This window comes from Haemaphysalis longicornis, unplaced genomic scaffold (genome assembly GCF_048455015.1).
Source record: "Haemaphysalis longicornis isolate Haplotype H1 unplaced genomic scaffold, Haemaphysalis longicornis Haplotype H1 scaffold_1, whole genome shotgun sequence".
In the NCBI taxonomy this organism is placed as follows: domain Eukaryota; kingdom Metazoa; phylum Arthropoda; class Arachnida; order Ixodida; family Ixodidae; genus Haemaphysalis; species Haemaphysalis longicornis.
The window spans coordinates 133,568,682-133,592,757 of NW_027526203.1; the positions used below are offsets into that span (position 1 = coordinate 133,568,682).

A 24,076-nucleotide genomic window follows, 5' to 3' on the forward strand; every position below is an offset into this window, starting at 1 on the left:
TTGAGTGATGATGAAGAATGGCTGAGAGTTAGGTTGCGATGTAGCTGGATTCGTGCACGTTCTGTTCACAGTGAGCTGCGGCGACACACGTCACAAGCGGTCTACACTGCACATCCCGTACGGTGCACAACACGGGGTTCTCGCCCAGAGTGAGTGATGCCTAGGATGACACACACACGTGCTCTGCCAGGAAGGTGGGTTAGCTAGGGCCCGCTAGTGCGCATGCCACAGGAGGGAGGACAGGAAGCATTCGGGTGCCGTCATTCTGGGCAGCCACGTCACTCGGGCGGGCCGCAGAGAGAGGGGGCCAGCAGTGGCACTACTTACGCGCCAGCGCAGCAGGCCCAGCGAGCCCGAGCGCGCGAGAAAGCCCCCGCGGGAGAAGCCGAGCAGGTTCACACAGAGCACGCGCCCCAGGAGGAGGAACAGAGGAAGGAGGCGGAGGAGCAGCCGGCGGGGCCAAGCAGGCATGCGGAGGAGGAGGCCCGTCACCTTATCTACCCGCCTGAGGGCCAGCCGGGTCACGTGGACGTCCCCGATGGCGTGCAGGCGCAAGCGAGCAGGGGGCGTGCAAGGCGCGGCGGCGGCCCCGCCCTCGGCACCCACCTGCAGCTCGCGTTCCACCCTCTGCAACTCCTCGAGAATCTGCTGCTTCTGCAGAATCTGCTCCTCCCGGCTCGGGTGGTTCAGCTCGGCCGACCGCATCATGCTGCTGATGCAGGCCTCCAGCCGCTCGCTGGGGCGCAGGCCCGCCTGCGGGGGGGCCTTGGCGCCCGCCTCCGCCGCCCCCCGGCCCCCACTCGGGGCACCCTCCCCGCTGGCCTTGCGCTTGCCGCTCGTCGACGGGCCGCTCCAGGCCTCGGACACGCGCGGGGCTCCTGCAAGGGGCCCACGGTTGCCACTCCCCGGCCAGGGGCTGCCCCGCCCCCCACCACTCCTCCACCACTCACCTCCGGCCACCTGGGGCAGGTAGGGGTGGCCCGCAGCCACCGCTGCCGCCAGCGCTGCCACCCGCTGCTCCTCCGTCATGGGCACCACCTGCACGGGCACCCCCGCCCAGGGTCACCACTCCTCCACTGGGGTGCACGGGCACCCTCTCCCGGAACAACCTGCCTGGCACACTGCTTTCAGCAAGAGGCGGGTGACGGCGACCAGCGCACACCAAAGGTACTCGGCCACGGCCAATCCGTGCGATTGTACATGCCCACTGCGCACTCCTACAATTAATCGTCAAAGAACGGCCACACCTTGGCACCCACAGTGTTCCTCGCGACAGGCTGGACGCAAAGCAAGAAGGATCAACGGCGCCCTGCGTAAACCTCTTCTCGGTGATGCGACAAAAACTCACCGACAAACAGCCGCAGACGGGAAGGCGCAAGGGACTGCCATACTTTCTCAATCTCAAAAAGGGTGGGATGAAATGAACTACTGTATGGGAAGAGTTCTAGGCCCGTGCTGGATTTCTGGACATTCCGCTTACTCCCTCCCTGGATGCACTTCCGGGCATATTTATGCGCGCTCCAATTAATAAACATGCTTCAAACTTTCAAATGCATTTTTCTCATTTCAAGATTTTCAGACGTTGCCACATTTTGCTCGCACGATTTTATACACTTAAAATTGTTAAACAATAAACTTAGCACACACTTTAAACGTATGCAGAATGCACTTATCTATTTTAATTTGCAATATATATTTGTAACCACTGCAAAAACCCCATAAAATGTTTAACTCTGCATTACGGTGGAAAAACGGCCGATTTTGAGTGCTTCCACAAAACTTTTTTTCTCTTGAGCTAGTGGACATTTAGCATTGCTATGCCTGTAATTGTAGCTTATAGATTGCTCTTACACATACCAGCAGTTTTGTGACAGGTACAATTACTTAGTTTATTAGTCAAATAATCAGAAAAAAAAATGCACAAAAAAGTATGCACGAACGTATACAGGCGATTGTAACGAGCCTAAAAATTATTTTAGGAATTCTAAGATATACAAATTGTTCCTACATTTCTTGGCTATGATTCAATATATATATCAACGCTGTACACCAAGTTTTGTATTTTTGTGGGCCCGTCAGCCTAGCGGAACTGACGGCTGCGCCACTCCTCAAAGCCACTCTAGTGTAAGTCGGTCATGCATCCAAGCACACTTTTTTGTGTTCTGATACAAAATCCTTTTCACTTTAGTGGTAAAAAAAACAAAAAAAAAATCCAGCGCTCTTGCGGAGTGTCGCGCATCGCTCCGTAGCGGTAATCTGACACGAGTGCCAGGCTATCATGAAGGTGACAACGCGATATGACGCGGCGCATTTGGCAAAACATCCCTACCGTACGTTGTCCAGACCCTAAACATCAATGTGTAAAGCCGCAGTCGCCAGATAGGAAGCCCGTTTTGTTTATAAATACAGCCCAAATACAGCGGACGCCATTTCCCCACAACTCGCCACTACCGCGGGTTTAAATTTCACTCTGCACGCAAAATATCAACAAAACAAAATAAAATGGAAAAATGAGTTGTCAAGAAATATGCCAGATGACGTTAGTTGTCCGCCAGGTGCCATTTTTAGCTTTCGCGGGACGTTTGAAATCATCAGAACTCCGTGTCCGATGGCCTATGGCGCCGTACGGAAAGAGTTAAAGGACAAAAAAAGACTGCTTCACATTTGTTGTCTTCTATGTAAAGTCATGCAATAAAAATTCTGCAGAAATTTAGAGAATTATCTACTAATGCGTAGCATTCTTATGCTGCCTGTCTTGAGTGCGAGTTTTCTCCATCCAAATTTTTTGTTGTTTCTAAATCCTGTCCGACCAATCATCTCCGATTACGCTATTATAACAATTGCAGGTGAAACTTGTGAAATCTGTATTATTGTGGGAATGTAGGGCATTACACGGTTCACCATTTTCCGAAATTATAGTATATTTTTCTCATTTTCTTAATTCTTCACACTTTCGTTCGACCAATCATCTCCATTTACGCGATAATAGCGATTACAGGTGGAACTTCCGCAATATCTGCATTATTGTGGAAATGCAGGGCATTACACGGTCATGGCTGTAAGGGCTGTAAGCCAAAGAATGCTACGCATTAAAACTGCCGTTGCATGATAGAAGTTTTACAGGTAAAAAAAAATTTTGCCCCCTTTGCAACCCAGATGCGAAGACTGAGGAAACAGCTGAGCTGGTAGTCATCAAAAGCATTAACTTGACTATACTTAGGTCTGCCCCTTTCTTTAGAGAAATATGGTTAAAAAGCGAGGCTTTCTTCATGCAAACCGAGTTAAATCAAAGTCCACAATCCAGCCTCCTAAAGTTCAAAGTCCAAAGCGAAAGTGCACTTACACTCGGCCAAAGTCTAAGGGCGATGCCCCCCCCTACAAACCCAAAGGAAATGCCTTGCGCCCCAAATGCAATGATAGCACAACTGGATAAACGCCGGTTTCATAATGCGAGGGAGCCAGAATCGATTCTAAAGGCTGGGAAAGTTTTTTTTTTTCTTGAGGCGCGCCCTCCCCACACCTGCTCGTGGACTCCTTGCCTCCACCACGTCACTTTCCCTCACACTTCTTGGCCCAGAATTTCCCACATCTCCCCTTTGCCACGGGGAATTTCCTGTTAACGAGTCCCACGGACCGAAGAAAGCTTGAACAGCTCTGCCGCTAAAAAGTGTGGGCAAAACCCCCTCCACTTTGCTATTGCGCATGCGATAACGAGGCTACATAAAATCTTATAGTTCTAGAACCTGCAAGAAAAAATATCTGGGTCACTGCATGCCGAGCCTCCCAGCTATAAAGTCAACCATCACAGATTTATTCAGTAACAATTGTGGCTCATCATAGCAAGGCCCACAATGCTCCCTCAAATACAAGCACACTGTCTCTGCCAATGAAACATTTTTTTAAATATTCACCGTTGACAATTTGTTAAAATATATTGACACTGAAAAAGAAGAAATGTGGGAGAAAACTTTTGTCAAATTCGGAAAAAAATTTGGAAAAAAAATCTCTTTTTTGGCCCATACTCACCCCTAAATTGCGCATTTTTGTGCTCGTAGTAAAATGTCAAATACAAGGCATTTACTAGTACAGACCATTGCAGTTTAATAAGAAAGTTTAATTCAAACAGTTTGTTTTAGCGGAGAAAAAAATTTTTGAATTTGTACACCAACACTGCACCAACGTTTTTCCACAGAGCGTCTTCTCTGCATGGCATGTGCCTGCCTTCATGAAAGATGTGCGAGCCAGCGGCTTCACACTGCAAGAATACCTTTCCCTGCAATTGCATTTCGTAGCCTCAATATGGAAAAAAGGAGTCGTTCGCCTATTGGAGGGAAAAATACAACATGGAGTTAGCGGTGGTCCGCCCATTCTACGAGTACGTGTAGACTAAACGGCTGGCTGGACATCACACGTGTATTCAAAGAAACACTGCAGACCAAACCGAAGTTGGCCTCAATAGATAGATTGGCATCTGCAGAAAACGAATATACCAGTCTCTGGAGCAGTACCATAAAACTCGCGAAAATAATCAAAAAATGAAGCTATCAGCTGCCCAGCAGAGATGGCGTAAACAGAATGAGCGGATGTGCCAAGTCACGTGAAGAACAACAGAACAAGAACCGCGCACACGTAAATTCTTTTTTGCACGTTTACTTTCCCAAGTCATAAATAATTATGAGTGTACAGGTACAATACAAGCTGCACCGACATTAGCAAGCTACCAAGCCGCGGCACGTGGTGGTTCGGCGTAGCCACTGGTCTCGTTATCTCCCTGTTAACACCATGGTGGCAAGTAGCGCACCGGCCTTCCACAGTTCTGCTCTTCTCTGGCCAGTAATCTGCGTCTGATAGAACAAGTCTCTTACTCCTGCACGTAGCACTGTCTGTCCGAACAAGTTTTGCACCCAGGCTGGCGGCCAAAGCTGCGTGTGTGTGTTGTGGTCGCGTTTGCTTCGCGATGAAATTTGACAGGATGCTCCTGCTCCCAACTATGTTGAAATTATCAATTGCGAAGATTCAACCCCACACCAGATATGCAGAGTGTGCACGATATTTTAAAAACCTTCTCAACTTTGTTCGCCCCTGTAGATTGCAAGAAGCGAGTGCTACACTTCCGCCAAACTGGAGGCCACCAATCGCCTGTTAACTTCGAGCTTCGGCCCTCAAAGCGCATGCCGTGACGATGTCTGTTCGAAACCATTTCTTGATTGTCTAAGTTGAATAGAATGTGCACGTCAAACCGGGTCTTTTGATTCAGGGCATTGTGTGCTGCTACGCTTCCACTGCGGTGCGCACTAATGTGAAATGATATTTGTTATGTTATGCGCATTTCATTCCATACTGCCGTTAGTGGTGGTTTGGGTGCTTGTAAAAGCTCTAGGCCCACTTCTGGCACTTGAGCTAATGGGCAGCTCACTTCGAAAACATTCAACAAAGGGCGCAATAAGTGTTACCATATCGAGACAAAAAATTTACCGTTGCTTGTTAAACTAACACATGGCACCACATTGTTAAGGGGGCCGACTGGTCTTGGAGCTCTTATTTTTGCTTGTTTACAAACCAATTTTAATGAAACTGCACAGCACTATGGAGTTTTTTTGTGCTGATTTCAGATCTGCAAACATTTTTTGATTGAGTGCTATTATCTTGAATCACAATTACAAAATAACCACTCCATGCAGAACGGCAATTTCCACGTGGCTAGCAGACAAATGACTAGAGAATACAATGTTGGGAGAACTTTGGTTCCGCTATTTTTGATCCTTTCACAACACACTGAACTTCACTCCTCCCACGCTCTGCCAGAAAGGCTCAGAGGTGGTGTCAATTGAACACAATAAAAATTTTCCAAATCCCCCACTTGAAAATTTGTTTCCAACCCTGTATTCTCCACGCATTCAGGTATCAGAAGCAACAAAAATAAAGTCGTACCTACTCTGGGTGCTGAGAGAGTGCTCTTTAAAATGCTATTTACAATAAAATATGGTGCCTTTTGATGAGAAAACTTGCAGGCCGATATAAAAATGGCCACGGATGTTGAAAAGCCATTTTACAGAAAACGATTTTTTGACCATTTTTCGGCCTCAAACACAAAAGGCCCAAAGGGGCCATGCAGACAAAGTACAAGCGTTTTATGCGAAACACTTTTAGAGTGCCCCCAGTGCTCCCCCGGAAACAATGCTTTGTTCACTGAGAAATTTGCCAAATCGTGCGTTTTCGTGGTCTGCAATGACATCACAGGCACCGTTCTGCAGCCGATTACGACGCCTTGTTTACTGTTAGACAACCTACATGGTGCCACCATACCGTGAAGGACCGTTTTGTTTTTGCTTTGTTTATGGCCGTATTTGTACCTGGCTTGTTTTTGTTAAGGTAGAAAATATTCGTTTCATGAAACATGGTGTTCACTTGACAAACACGGTCTAGTAAGACACCATCGCTTACACCAATCGGCCAGTGTTGTCCGAGACAACCCCAATGTGCCGCCTTGATGTGCGGCTGAAACAAGCATAGTGCACGCAGTACCAATCGGTACTTCTATGTTTATGCATTCTAACTTCCACTGTTTACTTCGCCATTCTTACTACTGAAAAATGAGTAGGCATTACATTTAAGCGCAAATAACTCGTTTGGCAAGCTTATAAGCGTGGCCTAATTTGCGTTTGCTTTTACGGCCTCACCTAATCACAGAGCTGCTACATACGAATTTATGGGTCTGTTGCGGGAAACGAGCTAGTGGGTCGCATGGCCATTCCCTTTTTTCTGCATTATACAGCTTATTTGAGTGAAGTGTGCATTAAAAGTGGTGTCAGCATGATTCTAGCGAGGCAATCTTTCGAATGAACCAAACTTGTGTTTTGTCTGCATGGCCCCTTTAACTCTTTCGTGACCACGCAAAAATGGCCGATATTGAGTGCTTTCAGAAAAAAAATTCTCTCTCTTGAGATACTGGACACATTTAGAATTGCTATGCATGTAATTGTAGCTTATAGATTTCTCTTTCAAACACATAACAGCAGTTTTGTGAAAGGTGTAATTATTGACAGCTTATTGGTCAACGAAACAAAAAAAATGCACAAAAATGTATACACACAACACAAATAAGTGACTTTACCAAGCCTAAAAATTATTTCAGGAATTCTAAGATATACAAAATGTTTCTACGTTCCTAAGCTATCATTAAATATACAGGGTGTTTCACCTAACTTTAGCCAGAGTTTAAAAATATTTCGATGCAATGCACTCTAAGACGACGCAACTTTTCTATGTAGTTTCTCACACTATTTATTGTATAATGCATAATTAGATAATTAGTCAATTTTCTTTCAAACCAACGAAGCTAGGCAAAAAATCCCAATTAGATAGTTGCAGAGCGGTATTCAAAACCTCAGAATAGGCACTTTCTGTCATTATATTCATTAGGTATTAGTGTTTCTCAGCGTATTGAAGATGCCCGCGAAATGCAAAAAATACCACGTGACGTGCCGGCTTGCGCGCCTTCATAACAGTGCTCCCTCCCAAACGTTGCGCGCAAAACTACCATAGGCGAGCCGCCGCTTAAAAGGCGACAGGGCAGCAACGTAGGCGCTGGCTGTGCCATTCGCGCCAGCGATGTGCTTGTTTCGAGACAGATCGCCAATAGCGATAAGCAGACGCACCGGTTATCGCCTGCCCTGCCAGAATCAACAGGTTCGTCATCTGCCCTGTCGCCTTTTAAGTGGCGGCGCGCCTATGGACAGTTGCGCCACAGAAGCGCGGCTCTATGGGCCCAAGCCCTGTCGACCAGGGCACACTGACCTCAATGAATCGGCTGCTGTTTGCTTCCTAATGTTCGCCATAAGGGATATCGTGCACACGTTTTTTTCCAGAGAATCCCCATTTCACAAAGCACAGCACACGTGCCAAATTGGATGACAAGGCAGTACAGGCCAGATCACTGGCATGTACTACTACTACTGCAATGGGACACAGGGCAGCGTATTGCTCAACCTCATTGGCACAGCTCAAAGCAGGGAAGTGACACGCAAGTTTTGATATGTGCTTTAGTAAATTGCCCCCATAAGCAATTGCGAATCAGCTTGACCGCGGTACACGAGGTTCTACGCTGTGTGGTTTAGGGTCACTTCATAGCACGGTTCACCTGCAATCATGGCTTGAGTAGAGAGACTGCTTTACTCCGAAGAAAACGCAGTCCCATTGCCTGCATGTTTCAAAACACCACGGATGCAGCAGCTTGTTCTGTGCAAGAGCCATTTTACGACTTCAGTGTCTGATTCCAGATGCAAGTGGCTCAAATATCAGTAGCATAAGAGTTTTTAGACAAAATTTTGGTTCACCTTCTTTAGCCTCGCTATTAAGTATGCGCGTGCTCCTTTCAGTTGTGCTTATGTGACTGATTGCAATACAAGACTGCCAAATAGGATAAGTGCCTTCTTGGCTCAAACAAAAACTTACAGCCAGAAGTAATATTCAGTTTTCTTTCATTGTTTAAAGCTGGGGTCAGCAACCTTGCGAGGCAAAGGCTTGAGTTGCATGAAGCTGACACGGTGGCGGCCAGATGGCATATCGGGGGGGACGCTTTGCATGCAAAGCAAAAATATTCGGCGAATTGACAATAATACAAAACTGCCACCAAAACCCCATTTGAGGTCAAACTTGCCATGGCAGCCTACAGATAGGAAGGGACAAGGGGAAAGGGGGGGGGTTCTTTCATAATTCGTGTTGTGAGATATTGCAATTGCAAGTAGATAATGGCATTCCACACATTTTGAAGAATGTGTATGCCAAATTTCGTTTTTATAGGTCAATTCTAAATTCGCAACGGCCTTTCCACAAAACAAGAAAGTCAACGATATTCAAAATGAGAAAACAGTGTTTGAATGTTTCAGACTTCCTCATTCCACTGCAGAGCTGATAACGGGTGTAGGGTGTCATGGATGGTATCCTTCTCAGTCACTTTCTGAAGCGTTCTTTGCCACCTTGCTCGGTACTTGCGCCTACACTTCTGGGTGTCGAAAGCACGCTTTTTCAGGGCGGCCATTACGGGAAATATGAAAAAGGCTTTAAAAATGATCGAACATTGGATCAGGATCGCCATCAGCTGCCGTCCAATGGCAGCCGCACGCTGTGCCATGCGAATGAATTTTTTTTTTTTTCTACAGAAATATGAGACTACAGCCAGTATAAGTTCGAGAACATGGCTGGTGCCACACACACGGCCAATCACACATGGCGGGTGGCACCCGCGTTTTTACATAGGACAGATGCAAAACTTTTTGCAACTTTTGGTAATTTCTCACATTAACGCTGTCCACTTACGAATATTAAAGGGGCAAAATGGAGAGTCAAGCTAGTTGGTGAACATACATTGTTAAAAATTAAGCACTGGTGTTGTCCTTCTTTCTTGTCAGTGTTTTATCGTTTGCACTTAATTTTCAACATTTAAATGGGTCCTGAAAAGAGTTTTGAGCACACTAAACGAACATGCGCAGTCGTTAGGTTAGGTACTCAATGTCACCTAAGCAATGTCATAGGCAAGCAGCCATGTTTTTTGCAATGGCAATCTCGCTCCTCATTGCGGAAAACACGGCTGCTCGCCTAAGCTGGACCACGCCTCGATTGTGACCAGGTACCCGGACCAGCGCACACGTGAAGTTTCGGAAGCGTTCACAATCTATATGATGGGGGACTCGTGTGTAAGCATGCCATCAATCGCACTGCATGCGAAATAAGTTATTTGGGCGGCGTGGCTGCGGTGGGTGACATCACTGTTTAAAAATCTCTTCGTAACCTTTGTTGTTTTGCTTCTGCTGTTGCTTTTTATTATGTACTTTGCTGTTTCTTTCAATGAAATTTAGTAGTCAGCCAGCGCCCGTTCTTGTCAGCTTTTCTCGTCCTGTCCCTTGCGCTGTTTCAATTATGGATCCGCTAAGCTCAGCCATGTGTACACTTTACAAATATCTTCCCATCTCATAGAATTCTTATAAATCTCAATATAAAATTAACAGGAAGTAAAATTTGTTTGCACGATTAATAATTTATACACTTATCAACATCAGTTACAGCTTTTGTATTTCAAAAAAGTACTTTGAGCGAAGTCAAGGTAACGGCTAGGTCAAGCCAAGTCCGAAAATCACGCATCCTCCAGGCATAGCCACCTCCTGGGGGGGTTGAAGGTGCCACTCGGCGGCTCGCATGGACACTAGCGCCAATATCCCTCTAGCATATGTTAGTGTGAAACTATGGTGCCACTATGGTGCCACCAATGAGGCATCTAGCTTCGTTGTTACGGATCTCTACGAGGTGAACTCTGAAGTCGTGTGGCTGCAGGCCACAGCATCCCGGCCAGCACGTTTTCTACAATCTCACAGGGAAAGAACGCCATCACCCATGCTACTTCGTCTGCAAATGCTTCAGAGAAAAATAAGCTAAAGACGACCCCGCACGATATGTTGGAGGAAGCCCTGGTTACGTGGTTCGAGGATACGAGAGCGAAGAACGTTCTGCTCCGCGTGGAAGTGGTACAACAAAAAGCACTGTTTTGCGCACCGGCTTCGGGGCGCCGACTTCAGGGCAAGCCCCAGCTGGCTTATTATTTTCACTGCTGGCTTCTACCGCAATGCTCAATTATTGGTAGCCCAGCGCCGAGGCCACCGCAATCGCGATGTCATGGTAGCTGCTTAGATGCGCCTCCCTTTAAACATCGAACTTACGGAATCAACGACATCTAATATGACTCCTGATTTAATGAAATAATTTGCAGTTACCCGTGACTTTGCTGGATCAGGTTTTAACTGTATATTCATGCTTTAACTATCATTAGAGGTCCCGCCTGCAGTTATTACCTTGGGACCTTCCAGTGATTTGGTACCCATTCCCGTTTCGTGTTCACACTTTGGAAATAAAATTCAATTCAGTATTCTAAACCCTGCTTTATCGACCTGATAAGTGCCAGGGAAGGGAAAGTGACAAGCCACTCCTTCCAAACAGGGCTCCAGCCCCACCTTGGAAGAAACGCAGCACAAGACCTCCTGCCCAGCTGTGCGGACAAGACTGGTGGGTGGTCAGAGCCACTGGGCAGGAGGCCTATCTGGCAGCGCTAGGATAGCTAATCATGCGCGCATGCAATGTCAGTGTGGCACATAGGTGGTGCAAAAGGAGTGCACTAACGGGACGAGGCAAAAGCTTTATTAGCGCACACCAACGGTACACATTGGCAGTTGCACCAGGCGCTGGTGGACACGCTGCCACGCAGCTCTCAACTGACGCATGCGCACACGTAACAGTAGCAAGAAGAAAACATGCTGCCCTGGCTCAAGGAGTCACCACGACGTCTTATACAAAACTGATCTCCTCAGGGCATTTTCGGGACAGCACAGACTACACCAAAAGCATTTGACACCATTTATTAGAGAGAAAACTCTGGTCCCTCAAAGCGATCGGCCCTGAATAAGCGATGAAACCCTCACTCCAGACACCCCCCCTCAAGAATTACTTCGCGCTCGTACCGTCTTCGCATAGCAAGCCAGAGGACAGAGGACTGCCGTATGCTCTGAGCATTCGAATTTTCAGAAAGCTGTCTCCCAACCACGCAAACCAAAGCCTTGCTTTAAGAGAAGCACGCACTCGGCAATGCTGAAGCACCACAGTCCAAGAGGGAGGGAAATGTATTCCCCAACTCTCTTGGCTAGGATTTTTATTTATCGCACCTAGGTTTGAACACCCCATCGTCAGCTTTTGTTCTTTTATCTAAGCAGGTCCTCTGGCACGACCGTATGGCTGGGCTGTGAAGAAGGGGGTGGGGGCGTGGGAGTTTGAAGCTAGCAAACCAGTGCTACACATTTTTGTCTCCAGTACCGTAGACGAACATTGCCAGAAGGAAAATGTCAGCTGATGCGGCATTCTTTCACTGAAGCATAGTACTGTTTGACTACACAATGAGAAGGAAAATGTCAGCTGATGCGGCATTCTTTCACTGAAGCATAGTACTGTTTGACTACACAATGATCTGATTATATAAAGGACTTTTCCATCCGTGACGCACTGCGACTGTGACAGCGATAAAATGTGCAAATATTTCTCAAGTGCTGGTATTTAAAAAAACTTCCCTGCTGGCTGTGTTTGTTTTTGTTTTTTTGCAGTTGGAAAGCAGCTCGGGAAATGCATGGAAATCGGGCCTCGGCCGTACTCCCACTCTGCTCGTCACATCTACGAGTGCTTTGAGGCACGTGGCCAAGCAGCCCAGCCATCCTAGCCTCACTCTCGTGGGTGAGGGGGACAAAGCAGGACCCCCCTAGAGGGGCTCGTGGGGTGGAGGTGCACCCACCTCGACCGCGGGCGTCGTCGTCGTCGAGGTGGCGGCGGCGACGGCGGCCGTGGCCACAGCCGTGCTCAGGTTGGGGTAGTCGAGCAGCAGCTGCACGACGGCCGTGTGGCCGCCCTTGGAGGCCTCGATGAGCATGGTGGAGTTGTCCTTGAGCCGGTGGGCCGGGTCGGCCCCGTGCGCCAGCAGCAGCTCCACCACCGACAGGTGGCCGCCCGCACACGCCAGCGACAGGGGCGTGTGGTCGTTGCTGCTCGTCGGCCGGTTCGGGTTGGCCCCCCGCGCCAGCAGGAACTGCACCGTGCACAGGTGGCCCGCCCGGCACGCCTTCATGAGCGGCGTGCGGCCGCCCTCGGACTCGTGCTCCTGCGGGGGGGGAAGGGAAACGCTGCAGCCGACGCACAACAGCGGGAGGGGCCGAGACCCACCAGGTCGGCGCTGGCCTGCAGCAGCAGGTCGGCCACGTCCGTGTGGCCGTTCTCGCAGGCGTAGGTGAGGGCGGTGTCGCCCGTGGCCGTCTTGGCGTTCACGCTGGCCCCGGCCTGGATGAGGTAGCGGAGCAGCTCCAGGTGCCCCTCCTGGGCGGCCTCCATGAGGGGCGTGCTGGCGCCCAGCTCGAGCTGGGCCCCGGCCTTGAGCAGGAAGTCGGCCACCTCCAGGAAGCCCCCGCAGCAGGCCAGCGTCAGGGCCGTCTCCTGGGTCTCCTCCGTCTGGGCGTTGATGTCAGCGCCCTGCGAGAGCAGCAGGGCCACCATCTCCTCGTGGCCCTCGCGGGCCGCCTCCATCAGGGGCGTGTAGCCTTCATCATTGACCTCCTCGATGTTGGCGCCCCGCTCGAGCAGCAGCAGCGCCAGCTCCACGTGGCCGCCGCACGCGGCCAGCGTGAGGGGCGACTCAAAGCTGTCCGTGGGCATGTTCACCTGGGCGCCGGAGTCGAGCAGCAGCCGGGCCACCTCCACGTGGCCGTCCATGGAGGCCTCCATCAGGGCCGTGTGCATCTCGTCCGTCTTGTGCTCCTGGTCGGCACCGGCCTCCAGCAGGAAGCGCACCATCTCCAGGTGGCCCTTGTAGCAGGCCAGCGTCAGGGCCGACTCCTTGAACTCGTTGGAGTGCGTGTTGATGGAGGCCCCCGCGGCCACCAGCACCCGCGCCGTGGACACGTGGCCCGCCGAGGCCGCCTCCATGAGCGGCGTGTGGCCGTTCTCGTTGTGCTCCTCCAGGCTGGCCCCGGCCTCCACCAGGGCCCGGGCGGCCCCCTCGTGGCCCCCGAGGCAGGCGAACATGAGCGGCGTGTGGCCCTGCGCCGTCTGCGCATTGACGTCCGCCCCGTGCTCGATCAGCAGCCGCACAATGTCCACGTGCCCCGCCGTGGCCGCCTCCATCAGCGGCGTCATGTCCTTCAGGCCACGGTCCTCCACGTTGGCACGCATGGCCAGCAGCAGCTGCACGCGGGGGCGGCCAGTCACGATGCAGAGCAAGCAACCCCTCGAGCACACAAACAGACCCTCACGAAAGCACCCACCTGGGCCAGCTCGCAGTAGCCCGAGGCGCAGGCCAGGGAGAGCAGGCTCTCGCCCTCCTCGGTAACTTCGTTGACGTTGCGGCCCTGGTCGAGCAGCTGGCGCACGGCGCGCACGTCTCCCTCGCTGCACGCCTCCGCCAGGGTCCGGCTGCTGTGGGCCGCTGCTGGCTGCTGCTGGGGGCCGCCGTGCTCTGCCCGCATGCGCGTGAGCGCAGCCGCCGCCTCATCCAGGGCACAGCTCACGGACGTGGTCAGCCGCCGCAGCACCTCGGGGTCGCCAAACTGCTTGCCCTCCAGGGACAGCTTGCTCAGGCCTGCAGGGCCGTCGGCCGTTAGCCCCACCGCCGCCTGCCCCCTCTACCCGGCCCACCTGTGGCTTCCAGCAAGGCCTCGAGGCGCGCCTGCGTGTCGGGGTCAACGCTGCCTTGCAGGTCCGGGCTCTCGCCGCCTTCCGAGGAGCTCAGCAGGAACTTGGACGTGTCCAGCACGCGCTCTTCCTCCAGCTCTTCCGGGTCCAAGATGAACGACTCGGCCTGCGCACCAACCACACCCGCTGTCAGACAGGCTGCCAAGCCACCGCGCGTGCAAACTACTATGCGCCTCATGCTTCCCCTGTCCCCCGCGATTCTCAGGTGCCTGCATTCCTTCCCCAAGAAGCATGCCACACCACCAAATCCCAGACTGCCCAGGTGTGCCACGAAGAGGCGCAAGAGCCACACGGTCAGCTAAGAAACAACAGAGCAGACAAGCTGTTGCCACAGCATCGGAAGCGGAAATGGTGGTCCGTGGACGTGCAGCACCTGGGATGCTACGAGGGGTTTCTCATATCCCCCGCCTGGGCTACCTCAACCGCTGCTGTTGTGCGCCAGAAGTGCCAGGCGTCTTCTCGCACCTCGTGGGACAAGACAGCTCAAAGGACCGCTCTCATCAGGTCCCCATCTGCTTTTCTTCAGGGGTCTGCCCCAGAACATTGTGTGGAGGACGTCCAGGGCTGGTTTGGAGCGGTACTTCGAATGTCGCCAACGCATAAAGCAAAATGGACAGCACTTGCAAGGACTGCAGTGGGTGGCAACAGCTGTCTGCTGAAGAAATCTTGCTGGCGCTGTAGGCAGCCACCCGCTGCAGTGGCTCAGTGGCTAAGGCTGAGCACAAGGACGCGCCTTCGATTCCCGGCCGCAGCACCCACTTTTCTGATGGAGGCGAAAAGCCAGAACGCCCATGAGTTTGGGTTTCCAGCGCACGTTAAAAATCCCCAAGGTGGCCAAAATTAATTCGGAGCCCTCCACTACTATGCACATCGCCTGTGCAGCGCCGGTGCGTTAAACCCCACAATTAGCGCTGTAGGCAGCCGCAGCTATATGACAGTCCACTCCCCCACAGCACCCTTTGCAAACGTGTCAGAGCCAGTGAACTCTTGCCTGAACTTTGCAAGATCCCATATGACCCGGATGCCACGGTCACCTACAATCCTGTGCAGCCAGTACTGTTTAATGTTTGAGCACCGGGTCACAGCGCATTGACCCCCGTTTCATTTCTTGCATGCCTTGTGCACGTCAGCTCTTCCATGGAGGTGCTTGAAATAAGCTAATCGGCTGAGGTAATGGGATCGCATACATTTAGAAAAAAGCTTGGAAAAGTCGTCAGCAGATTCTTGCCTGGCGTTAGCTGCCCCTCTGAAGGTGCGGAATTAGATTGTTGACTGGTTTGCAGCAAAAGTGAAGAGAGGTGCTCAAAATCAGTCCTAAGCCTAAAGGGCTGTTCGAAAAGGTGGTCCCGATTTTTTGTCAAATTGGGCAGAGCATTTTCCAGCATAAGTTGGGGCACTCGAGTATAGGCGATGGGCGGGAAGAGATTTCAAACAGGCATTGACAACAGAAGCGCCTGCCACTTATAAAGGATAAGAAACTCTTCCACATAGCAGAAATGGCATTTGGGCACCCAAGCTGCACACTGGCTGTAGGTGGGCATTCGGCTTGCCATTACCAGGGTAGGCCTGTTTGTGCTCCAGGGTGTTCCTTAAGAGCGACTCCTCTGTTTTGGGGGGAGGTAGTAGCGTCACATTGCTCCCATTGAAATTTTATTTGGCAACCATTGAGGGATGCTTGTTCGGGTGTTAATGGCAAGCAGTGGAAGCAAGGCCAGATGGAGATTGGCTCCACTTCCTGAAACGGCAGCCCCCTGGCATACCCCCTGAGCAGCAGGGAGGGGGTGTTTTCCTCAATTTGCGAGCACAGACGCAGGGAGCATCAACGTTCAAGACGACATGATGGCAATTCATTTCCACACACAGCCAAGCTATCGGGGCTGATGCAAACACGCCAGAGCAAGGTACGAAACTCCAAGCAGCTTCCCATGGCAGAGGCGACGGAAGTTGTCCTTGGAAACGCCTCGGAGACCCTGGCTTTCTAAGAAACATTTCCCATGCCAAAGTAAGCCCCTTGTTTTCCTGCAAGGAAGCAGCCTCCAGGCCCCCAGCTTTTCAGGGCGACAGAGCCGCTCCAAGTGTCCAGTTCCCTCCGAGCCAAGCAGCCTCTCCTCCCAGTCCCCCTCCAGTGCTTGGGCAGTGGTGGTTGGCTGTTGCTTTAATTCTGGCAGGCTACGGCTATCCAGTAGAGCTGCAGAGGGCTTGTCCACTGTGATTGGCCCACCAAGCAAAACACCACGCCACAGTGGACGGCCTACTGTGGAGTCAGATTTCCAAACGGCCACCAAGGTGCACACTGTGCAATGGCAGCCCCACGTCAGGAAAACTGAAGGGACAATTCAAGCTTAGCCATTCCCTGGGCCAATGTGGGCTTTAGATCAGACCCTGCCATGCGCTGAGTTGCACACGACTGCCATGCTGCAAGAACGTCCCTTGTAGCCTACACCGGGCGGAGGTGAGAGCGAGCTTTCCAGCTTTCCACGTGTCTGCACTGACCAACAGGACGCAATGCTCATCCCGTTGTGGTGGCAGCAGCGTAGCATCACGACCTACAACAGCGCCAGGTTTGCTGCAATACTGTAATGGCAGGAGACTTCCCCTAACAAAATCTCACCCAACCAGACCACAGAGCAGAAAAATAAACACACAAGAACAAAAAAAGGGACATACACGGCATTCTTGTTCTTGTTTTTTTTTCTGCGCTGTAGACTGCATCAAGTTGAACCAAGTAACCCAAGGATGCATATGTTGACATCTTTACTATAGTTTCAAGCAACACTGGCATCTTTGCATTCTTGTCATTGAATTTGCATACACTTGTGTTTTCTCTAAACAAACATCATTTCACGCTACCATAGCAATAAATTTTTTTCTACAGCTTGATTCCCTGCAGTTTAGTAATACAGTCGAACACGGATATACCGAATTATTATCTATACCGAACAGTCGGAACATCCCCTCCCCTTGGAAATCCCGCGCAAAAGTATAGCACTGTTGTACGCCATGCATCGAACTAACGATCACAGGCCCATTCAATTTACCGAACGCTGCAGCACAAAGTGCCCCTGCAAGTGCACTTCCCCCGATGGAGTGGATGCAATGATTATGATGATTTCTCGCGGGTGCTGCCACGCTCCATGAGGAGGAGGCGTCGCCACGCTGCTTCAATGGCCTTCAACACCTGCTGCTCGCACGTCAGCACGGGGGGCAGCTGCATGGCAGTGAAAACGTGGAGTAATTGGGTGCTGAAGGCAAAAAATGGAGGAGGGGAAACCGACCAGAAGCGCTCAATTTCTAGCATTTTTTTCTGAATGCTTGAGCGATTACCAGTGGTGGCTCGTGCAGAGGGACCGATGTGGCGTGGCGAGTGCTTTGTACAAGGCACGCGTTTCGGAGCCATGGTCATGGAAAAACGGAAGAATTTAGATTTAGCCACGAAAGCAGACATTATTGGATGGGTACAGGCCGGTGAAACAGTGTCGGCTGCATTTCTCGCAGCCTTTTTGAGCACGATAACTGCGCAACCAACCTGATGTAAAGGCGAAAGTAGCGCGGCCACGGGCCAGCCAATCCAGTGCGTGTTGTGTGCAAAGCGGCGGCGTTGCGAGGCTCCAGACGAGAGGCGCTCTGATACCGAAGATGACGCTAGCCTCGAGAGTGAAGTACGAGAGCTGCCAGCATTCCCACGCGAGATTCTGAATGACAATGGCACACAAGTTCGCAAGTGCTGCTGACGATGTGCAGGCTGTGGCGACATCACAGATGCCGAAGAAGCGACCCCGACTAGCAGCCCTGACGTTACCAACCGCCTACTGCAGCCTAGATTCGCCACGGCTGGGGCACAGTGTACAACGCCGGATCTTCTTATTTCGACGGGGTTAGTGAGCTTGAAAAGTCTGGCGAACTCTATGACGCAGAAGAAGCAAGCGAATCTCACTGCCCTTTTTCACGTTAAATGAAGCGCAGTGGTCGTTGCGCTGTGGTTCGAATTTTCCTTGCTGCAAGGAACAGATCAGCAAGCTACCATTGGTCGAGACTTTAAAATGTGCCGAGTTATCAGATGATCTTCAGACAGGCATATTTTATATCTAGACTTGTATATCTCCTTGGAGTTTGATATATACGTGTTCGACTGTATCAAGTTTGTACCAAAAAAAATTACTGCGCTACCCAAATTAGCTGCTTTTTCTGCGGAGCGCAGTGTTTAAAGAAGATGAAGCTTAAAATTTCCCCAATTTTTTAAGAACCTTCAAATTGCGCAAGAGTTCCAAGCTCACGCAACTCTGACAATGCAATTACCCCATGTAAAATGAATGCTACAACTGTCACTAAAAATGTAGCCAGCCTATCAAATTTTTCGCTTTATATCCAGTGTACCAGGGACAAGAGTAAGGCTCCCTTCTGCAACCATGTGTGGCTGCATTCCAGAAGGTGGCATGAAATGATAAACGTTTTCAAACTGCAATTAAATGCCCTGTCTAATGTAACCAACTGAATGAAACTGCACAGTGTCACATTTATCACATTAGCCAACCTTGGTGCAATCTACTTTAGCTATTTGCATCAGTTATTTTCCACATCAAAACATACAAGCCTCACTTTTCGCACCACAGAAATCGAAGCCACCCGAATGACTACTCGATAGCATAACCTCGTTTGGCTTCGAAAATGCGACACAAAGAAACCTCCGGGGATTGCAGAGATGCTTTGCATAAAAAAGCCCCCTCTCTCCTATTCATGAACATGCCTGTTCACAGGAGTGGGATCAGCCAATACCACACCCCTACGATAGGTTGCGAGAGGAACGTCAACGATAGCTCTGCTGTCTGTACCTGCAGGTGAATGGCGCAAACAGCCATCATTAAAGAAGCCATGAAGACAAAATAAAAGTTCGGTTTATTAGAAAGACTGCTTAGTCCCGATAACAATGATACCAATATCATTGCAATCTTTGCACAAATAACGGAGATATTAAAGAAAACATGTGAAGCAGTCGCGGCCCCCTAGCCAATTTCCCGCAACTTTTCTATGACGTCACAGAACCTTGCTTGTGCGATTGGCGGCCGCCTAACTGACCTGTCGCGACGACACATGACTGGACGTCTGTAATGGGGCCTGTAGTTCCATTTGACCGCATCACTTGAATGGTAACGTGCAGTTGACGCACTGAAAATTATGTTTTATTGTTGGCCCGTATGACATCATTCTTGCTCATAACACATCACTGTGGCACAAAATTTGAAAGTTTTTAAATACTTCTTGCTTTTTTTTTCATTAAAAAAACATCTTTTGTGGCTGTGATGGAGCTGAGTGAGATACTGAATCCTAGTTCTTTCAAATTAAATGAAGTTGTATTTTCTCTTCATGGCTCCTTTAAGCAGAAGCGACATTCTGGCCGGCACCACCGGCCAAGCTCCACTGGGCACAGCACGGTGCTCCGACTTTTGCTGGCCATTTGAGCCATATTTGAGCTGTCTCTTTTGTGTCCTGCAGTGTTTTTAGACAGACTATACAGAAATTGGGCTTTCAAGAGCTTTAATGGAGCCCCAAAAAATTCCTAAACAGTGCTTCCAATTTTCCAATGAATTCCCTAGTGTTAGTTGTAATCAAGCAGAGGCGGCCCTTTAAAGCAACTTATTTTCGACACTTGGAAAAGCCAGAAGCGTCGGGATCCGCATTCCCACCATTACAAAACACGTGCAGAGACCATTACAAACTACAGTACGGCAGCACCTGTTCCCATCACCAGCGTTTCACTTGAAAACACTGCCCTAAACCAAATATCTGCTATTCACCCTCACCAAATGCCTTCATTGCTACCCTCCAGCCACTGTCAGACAGCAAGAACAGTTTTCTGGTTGGCCAAAAATTGAGCAATGCAACAAGCAAAAGGTCTCTTCCCTTATGCAAGATAGGATTCAGTGGACCCATTTTTATCCACAAGAACCAAGTTGAAATGAGAGATTAACAAAACATTTTCAATTGCCGCCAAGTACACCCACCCACAAGTATCCAAAAGGCACTCCAACTTAAAAAAATAATACCAGGCCCCCTTGTGAATGGAGGTGACACACTGAGGTACGATGCACCACCTCCAAACACAATGAGCCATTGAACAGCCCGAGCTAAAATCCAATATTTACAGAACCCTTATGCAGTGCCAAAGCACCAGGTGGCCTGCTGGTGACAAAAGCTGCCAGCCCAGGAACACCCAGTGGCTGCGATACATCCCATCGAGCGTGCATCCTCATCTGGTCCCCTGGCGTGCTACGCAGCAGTCTTTCACAAACATGGGCGCTGGCACCTTGCGTCCTTTCCCGATCACAACCCAGCCCCATGTCCTAACAGAGGTATCACGAGCAGCACAGCAGAACAGTGGCCTTTACACCATGGTCAGAGCAGCGTCAAGGCCACGGAAGTGTCTGAGCACTCGATGGAATGACACTGCAAGTGCGACAACTGCAAGCTCATTTGGACGCTTCAACTAGGAGGAGCAATCGACTCAGTTCCCACAAACCACTTTCACAAAGGCGGAACAAAAGCTGGAAAGCCCAGCACATTTTGGCAAGCCCCACGACCTGCACAAAGCCAACCATCTCCAGTTGCACACAAGCCAGCATGCTAAGTTATAACCACGAAAGGCCTACATGCGAAACCACGTTATCACTGCAATGAGAAGCCACCGAGCTGGATATGCGACCCAACGTGCCATTACTCATGCCCCCATAGTAAAGGGGCCCTCTAGGAATGGACTTTTCTCGGGCACCTCGGCGACCACGCACTTCCAGGCATCCTCATCACTGCGAGCCCCGAGGAGGCACTAAAACGGAGGGCGGCATACACACCGATCGAAATCCGACGCCCCGCACGGAAGCAGATACCACGACGCCAGCAAAACATTGCACGGGGTGGGGGGGTTGGAATGCACACGCGGGCTCGATCGCAGGGAGCGTCGTAAAAGACGGGGCCCACCTGTCAAATGCGAAAACAAAGAGGGGGTTCCACGAAGGCCGGCAGGTCAGCGGACAAAGCTGGGCAGACACGGCGGCAGCAGCACACTGCTGGGACGAGTGGTCGCGTCAGCAGACGACCGCCGGACTATCAGCGAGCCGACTCCCGGAGTTGGAACGCCGCCCAAACGGGGTCCTGCACCGGCCGCGGTTTTCGGACAAAAGGCGGGGCTGGCGAGACGCCGGCGGCCGCTCCTTGTCACCCCGTGGTGCAGCTAAGGTTTGTTAGCGGCGCACGAGCACCAGCGCTGCCTCGAAAACAAACACGAGGCGACAGCAGCAGCAGCGGCCGATCACACGACCGCGGCAACGTTGGGAACGCCAGCGCGAACGAGAGCCACGCTCCGAACCCCACACCCTGCGGCCTGCTCACCCGAGCCCCGTCCTCCCCCTGCGGCCGTCCCAGCGCTGCGTATTAGCGGCACACAATACACGTTGCCGAAAGGTTTAGGCCTAGCGCCGTGCGAGCCCCCTCCCCCCTCTGCCCCCCCTCCCTGCACCACCTTGTGCTGCCCGAAGACGACGACCGAGACTGGGGTAAAGGCCGGAGCAGCATTTTCTCCGGGGGACTCACTCGGAAGGCTCCGCAGCAGCAGCAGCGCGCCTCAAGCTCGCAGCAGCCCCGGGTGGCGTACTCGGCGTGCGCCAGTGGGGCATTCAGCGACGGGGCACGGTTGGGCGACTCGCAACGTGACGCGGGCCACAGCAGAGAATAAAGGCCGCTGCGCCCCGATTCGGAAAGCGCGGCGCTGCCGGCAACAAATCCAATCGGCGACCGCACGCCGGAGCATCAGCCGCCGCTCGGCCCGGGTACGCGTCCTTATTCGCCCGGAGCACCGAAAAAACTCGGCTCCACTGAAGGGCACGGGGCCCCCGCGATGTGTCGAACGGCTCGGACACGAGCGCACGCGACCACACGAGCCGAGGAAGACGACGAGAACCGCGTGTACCCGCTTCTTTTTTTCGCTCGCACGCGTTGTTGGCGAGACAAATGACCCAAGGGTGCAATATCCCGAGGTGAAAAGTGGAGGGGGAGGTCAGAGGCCAATAGGCCTAGGCCCGCATCTGACGGCCCCCTGCAAGTTACTGTGCGCGCTTCGCGTCGAGCAAGCACGCGCAACGGGCCGCTCAACGTGCTGGGCAATCCACCGGCCAGCCAGCTCGCGAGCGCGGCCGGCAACAGCGCGAATCGGGGGCCGCGCTGGTGCCGCCGCAGCCCTCGTGCTGGCTGCTGACGCTGCGGCTGCTGCCGCGTGAGGAGAACGCGACATGGGCAGCAGCACTTGCCCCGTCGGCTCGCGCTCGGCTCCCGCTGCCCGTGCCCGCACCACTCGCCGCACCGCTGGCCAGAGCCGGGCCCCACTCACCGCGCAGCGGCCGCGACAGTTCGCCTGAGCGGCTGGTCGACGCGGACAGAAAAAAAAGCCCCACTAGGCCTAACGATCGCAGCAGCATTTTTTCGCCTCTCGTATATGGCACACGCAGGACATTTTAGATGACAGCAGGAAGCAAAGGGAAAAAAGGCTGGGTTACCTCGGATGCCTCGTCGTCGTCACTCTCGGTTAAATCTGCCATAAAAGTGGAATGCAGGGAATTCAAGCTCTGCCTCTGGCCCGTCTCGAAATTATCGCTAGTTCCTGTACGTCCTTTACTAACCTCCTGTGGTTCGTCGCTCACGGCATCGCACGCATTCCCATGAACTACATTCTGCATTTTTCGTCACATCCGACAGAGCCGCATCAAGTCCTACCGCTTCCAGAAGATACACGACGCTATATTACAGTCTAAGTGTTCACGCAATTTACACAGAATAATTCAAACAATTTACATGCCAGCAAAGGCCGCCATTAAAGCAATGAAGGATGTTCACGCGAAATCCCGGATGTAAACAGTTGCGTACTCACATTTTTCTTTAAACGTTCCCTTTAAATCCTGCACTGATTGCACAGTGACTTATTAATTCAGAAAAAAATTATCAACACATAAATTTTGAATAGGCTTGTGGCATTACGGAAACGTTGATACGAAACTACTCAGTTTTTTTTTTTTCTTTAGAGTTCACTTGCTCGGCAAGTTTTTCTCGATGTCAACATTCCTGAGGGCATTGTAGCTAATGCTTTTCGCGTTGCCAATGGGCTGCTATTTCGCACGTCGCCGTTTGGGCCCGGCAATCACCTCTTTCGTCAGGGCGGCGTGCGTTTCCGCACTGGCTGGGGGGAAATTACGGAAACAGTGACAGCGCGTGCAGTTCTCCTCGACGGCGATAAAACAGGCGTGCTTACTGTGATTCTGATCCTGAACGTTCTCCTCCGTGCAGTAACGCGGAAGGCACTTTCTTTGTCTACGGTAGTGGTACATGTGCTCGCTTCTTACCTTGGGCGACACATGTAGCCAGTGGGACGCTCAGCGTGTCAAGCTAAGCCATGAGCTTATTTTACCCCAAACACTGATAGTAGGTGGTCGGCATGGCCAAGTCCTCTCGTGGCTGTAGCTGTAGGAGCGGAGCTCAGCGTATCAGCCACGCGAGAAAAATAAACTGACGGAGGCGATACAAAACAGGACTACGTATGTAAGCATTGCATGCCCGTGAATCGTGTGAAACCAACCTCAAAGGTGCAACTATTTACCACGACTGGGAATCAACTGTCGTCTGCTTGCGAGTGAATCGTCGTATTTAACGTCATACATTTTTAATAAGCATGCAGGAAAAATATTCGAAAAAATGCTTATTGTAGGGCAAAAAAGGTTTAGATGGGCATTGAAGTTTGTTTTTGTTTTTTTCGCTAGAGGCTTCCGTC

General features: G+C 51.3%; 1 protein-coding gene across 6 annotated transcripts in view; it reads right to left on the reverse strand.

The window, feature by feature from the left end:
- Mask (multiple ankyrin repeats single KH domain) overlaps positions 1-23,872 on the reverse strand; it is a 98,586-nt gene extending 74,714 nt beyond the window's left edge. The window contains exons 1-7 of one of the 6 annotated variants that reach the window (XM_077708774.1): positions 23,652-23,872; positions 14,215-14,377; positions 13,845-14,158; positions 12,751-13,764; positions 12,326-12,688; positions 951-1,038; positions 493-878 (exon numbers count right to left, since the gene is read on the reverse strand). In XM_077708774.1, the coding sequence (XP_077564900.1) occupies positions 493-878; positions 951-1,038; positions 12,326-12,688; positions 12,751-13,764; positions 13,845-14,045 (2,052 nt within the window). In that variant the 5' untranslated portion in view covers positions 14,046-14,158; positions 14,215-14,377; positions 23,652-23,872. Of the gene's footprint in view, positions 1-492; positions 879-950; positions 1,039-12,325; positions 12,689-12,750; positions 13,765-13,844; positions 14,159-14,214; positions 14,378-21,240; positions 21,612-21,651; positions 21,742-22,811; positions 23,148-23,560 lie in introns of those variants that run through there. The other 5 variants (XM_077708767.1, XM_077708791.1, XM_077708761.1 and 2 more) reach the window with 5 other exon arrangements.
- Positions 23,873-24,076: the final 204 nt, after the last annotated feature.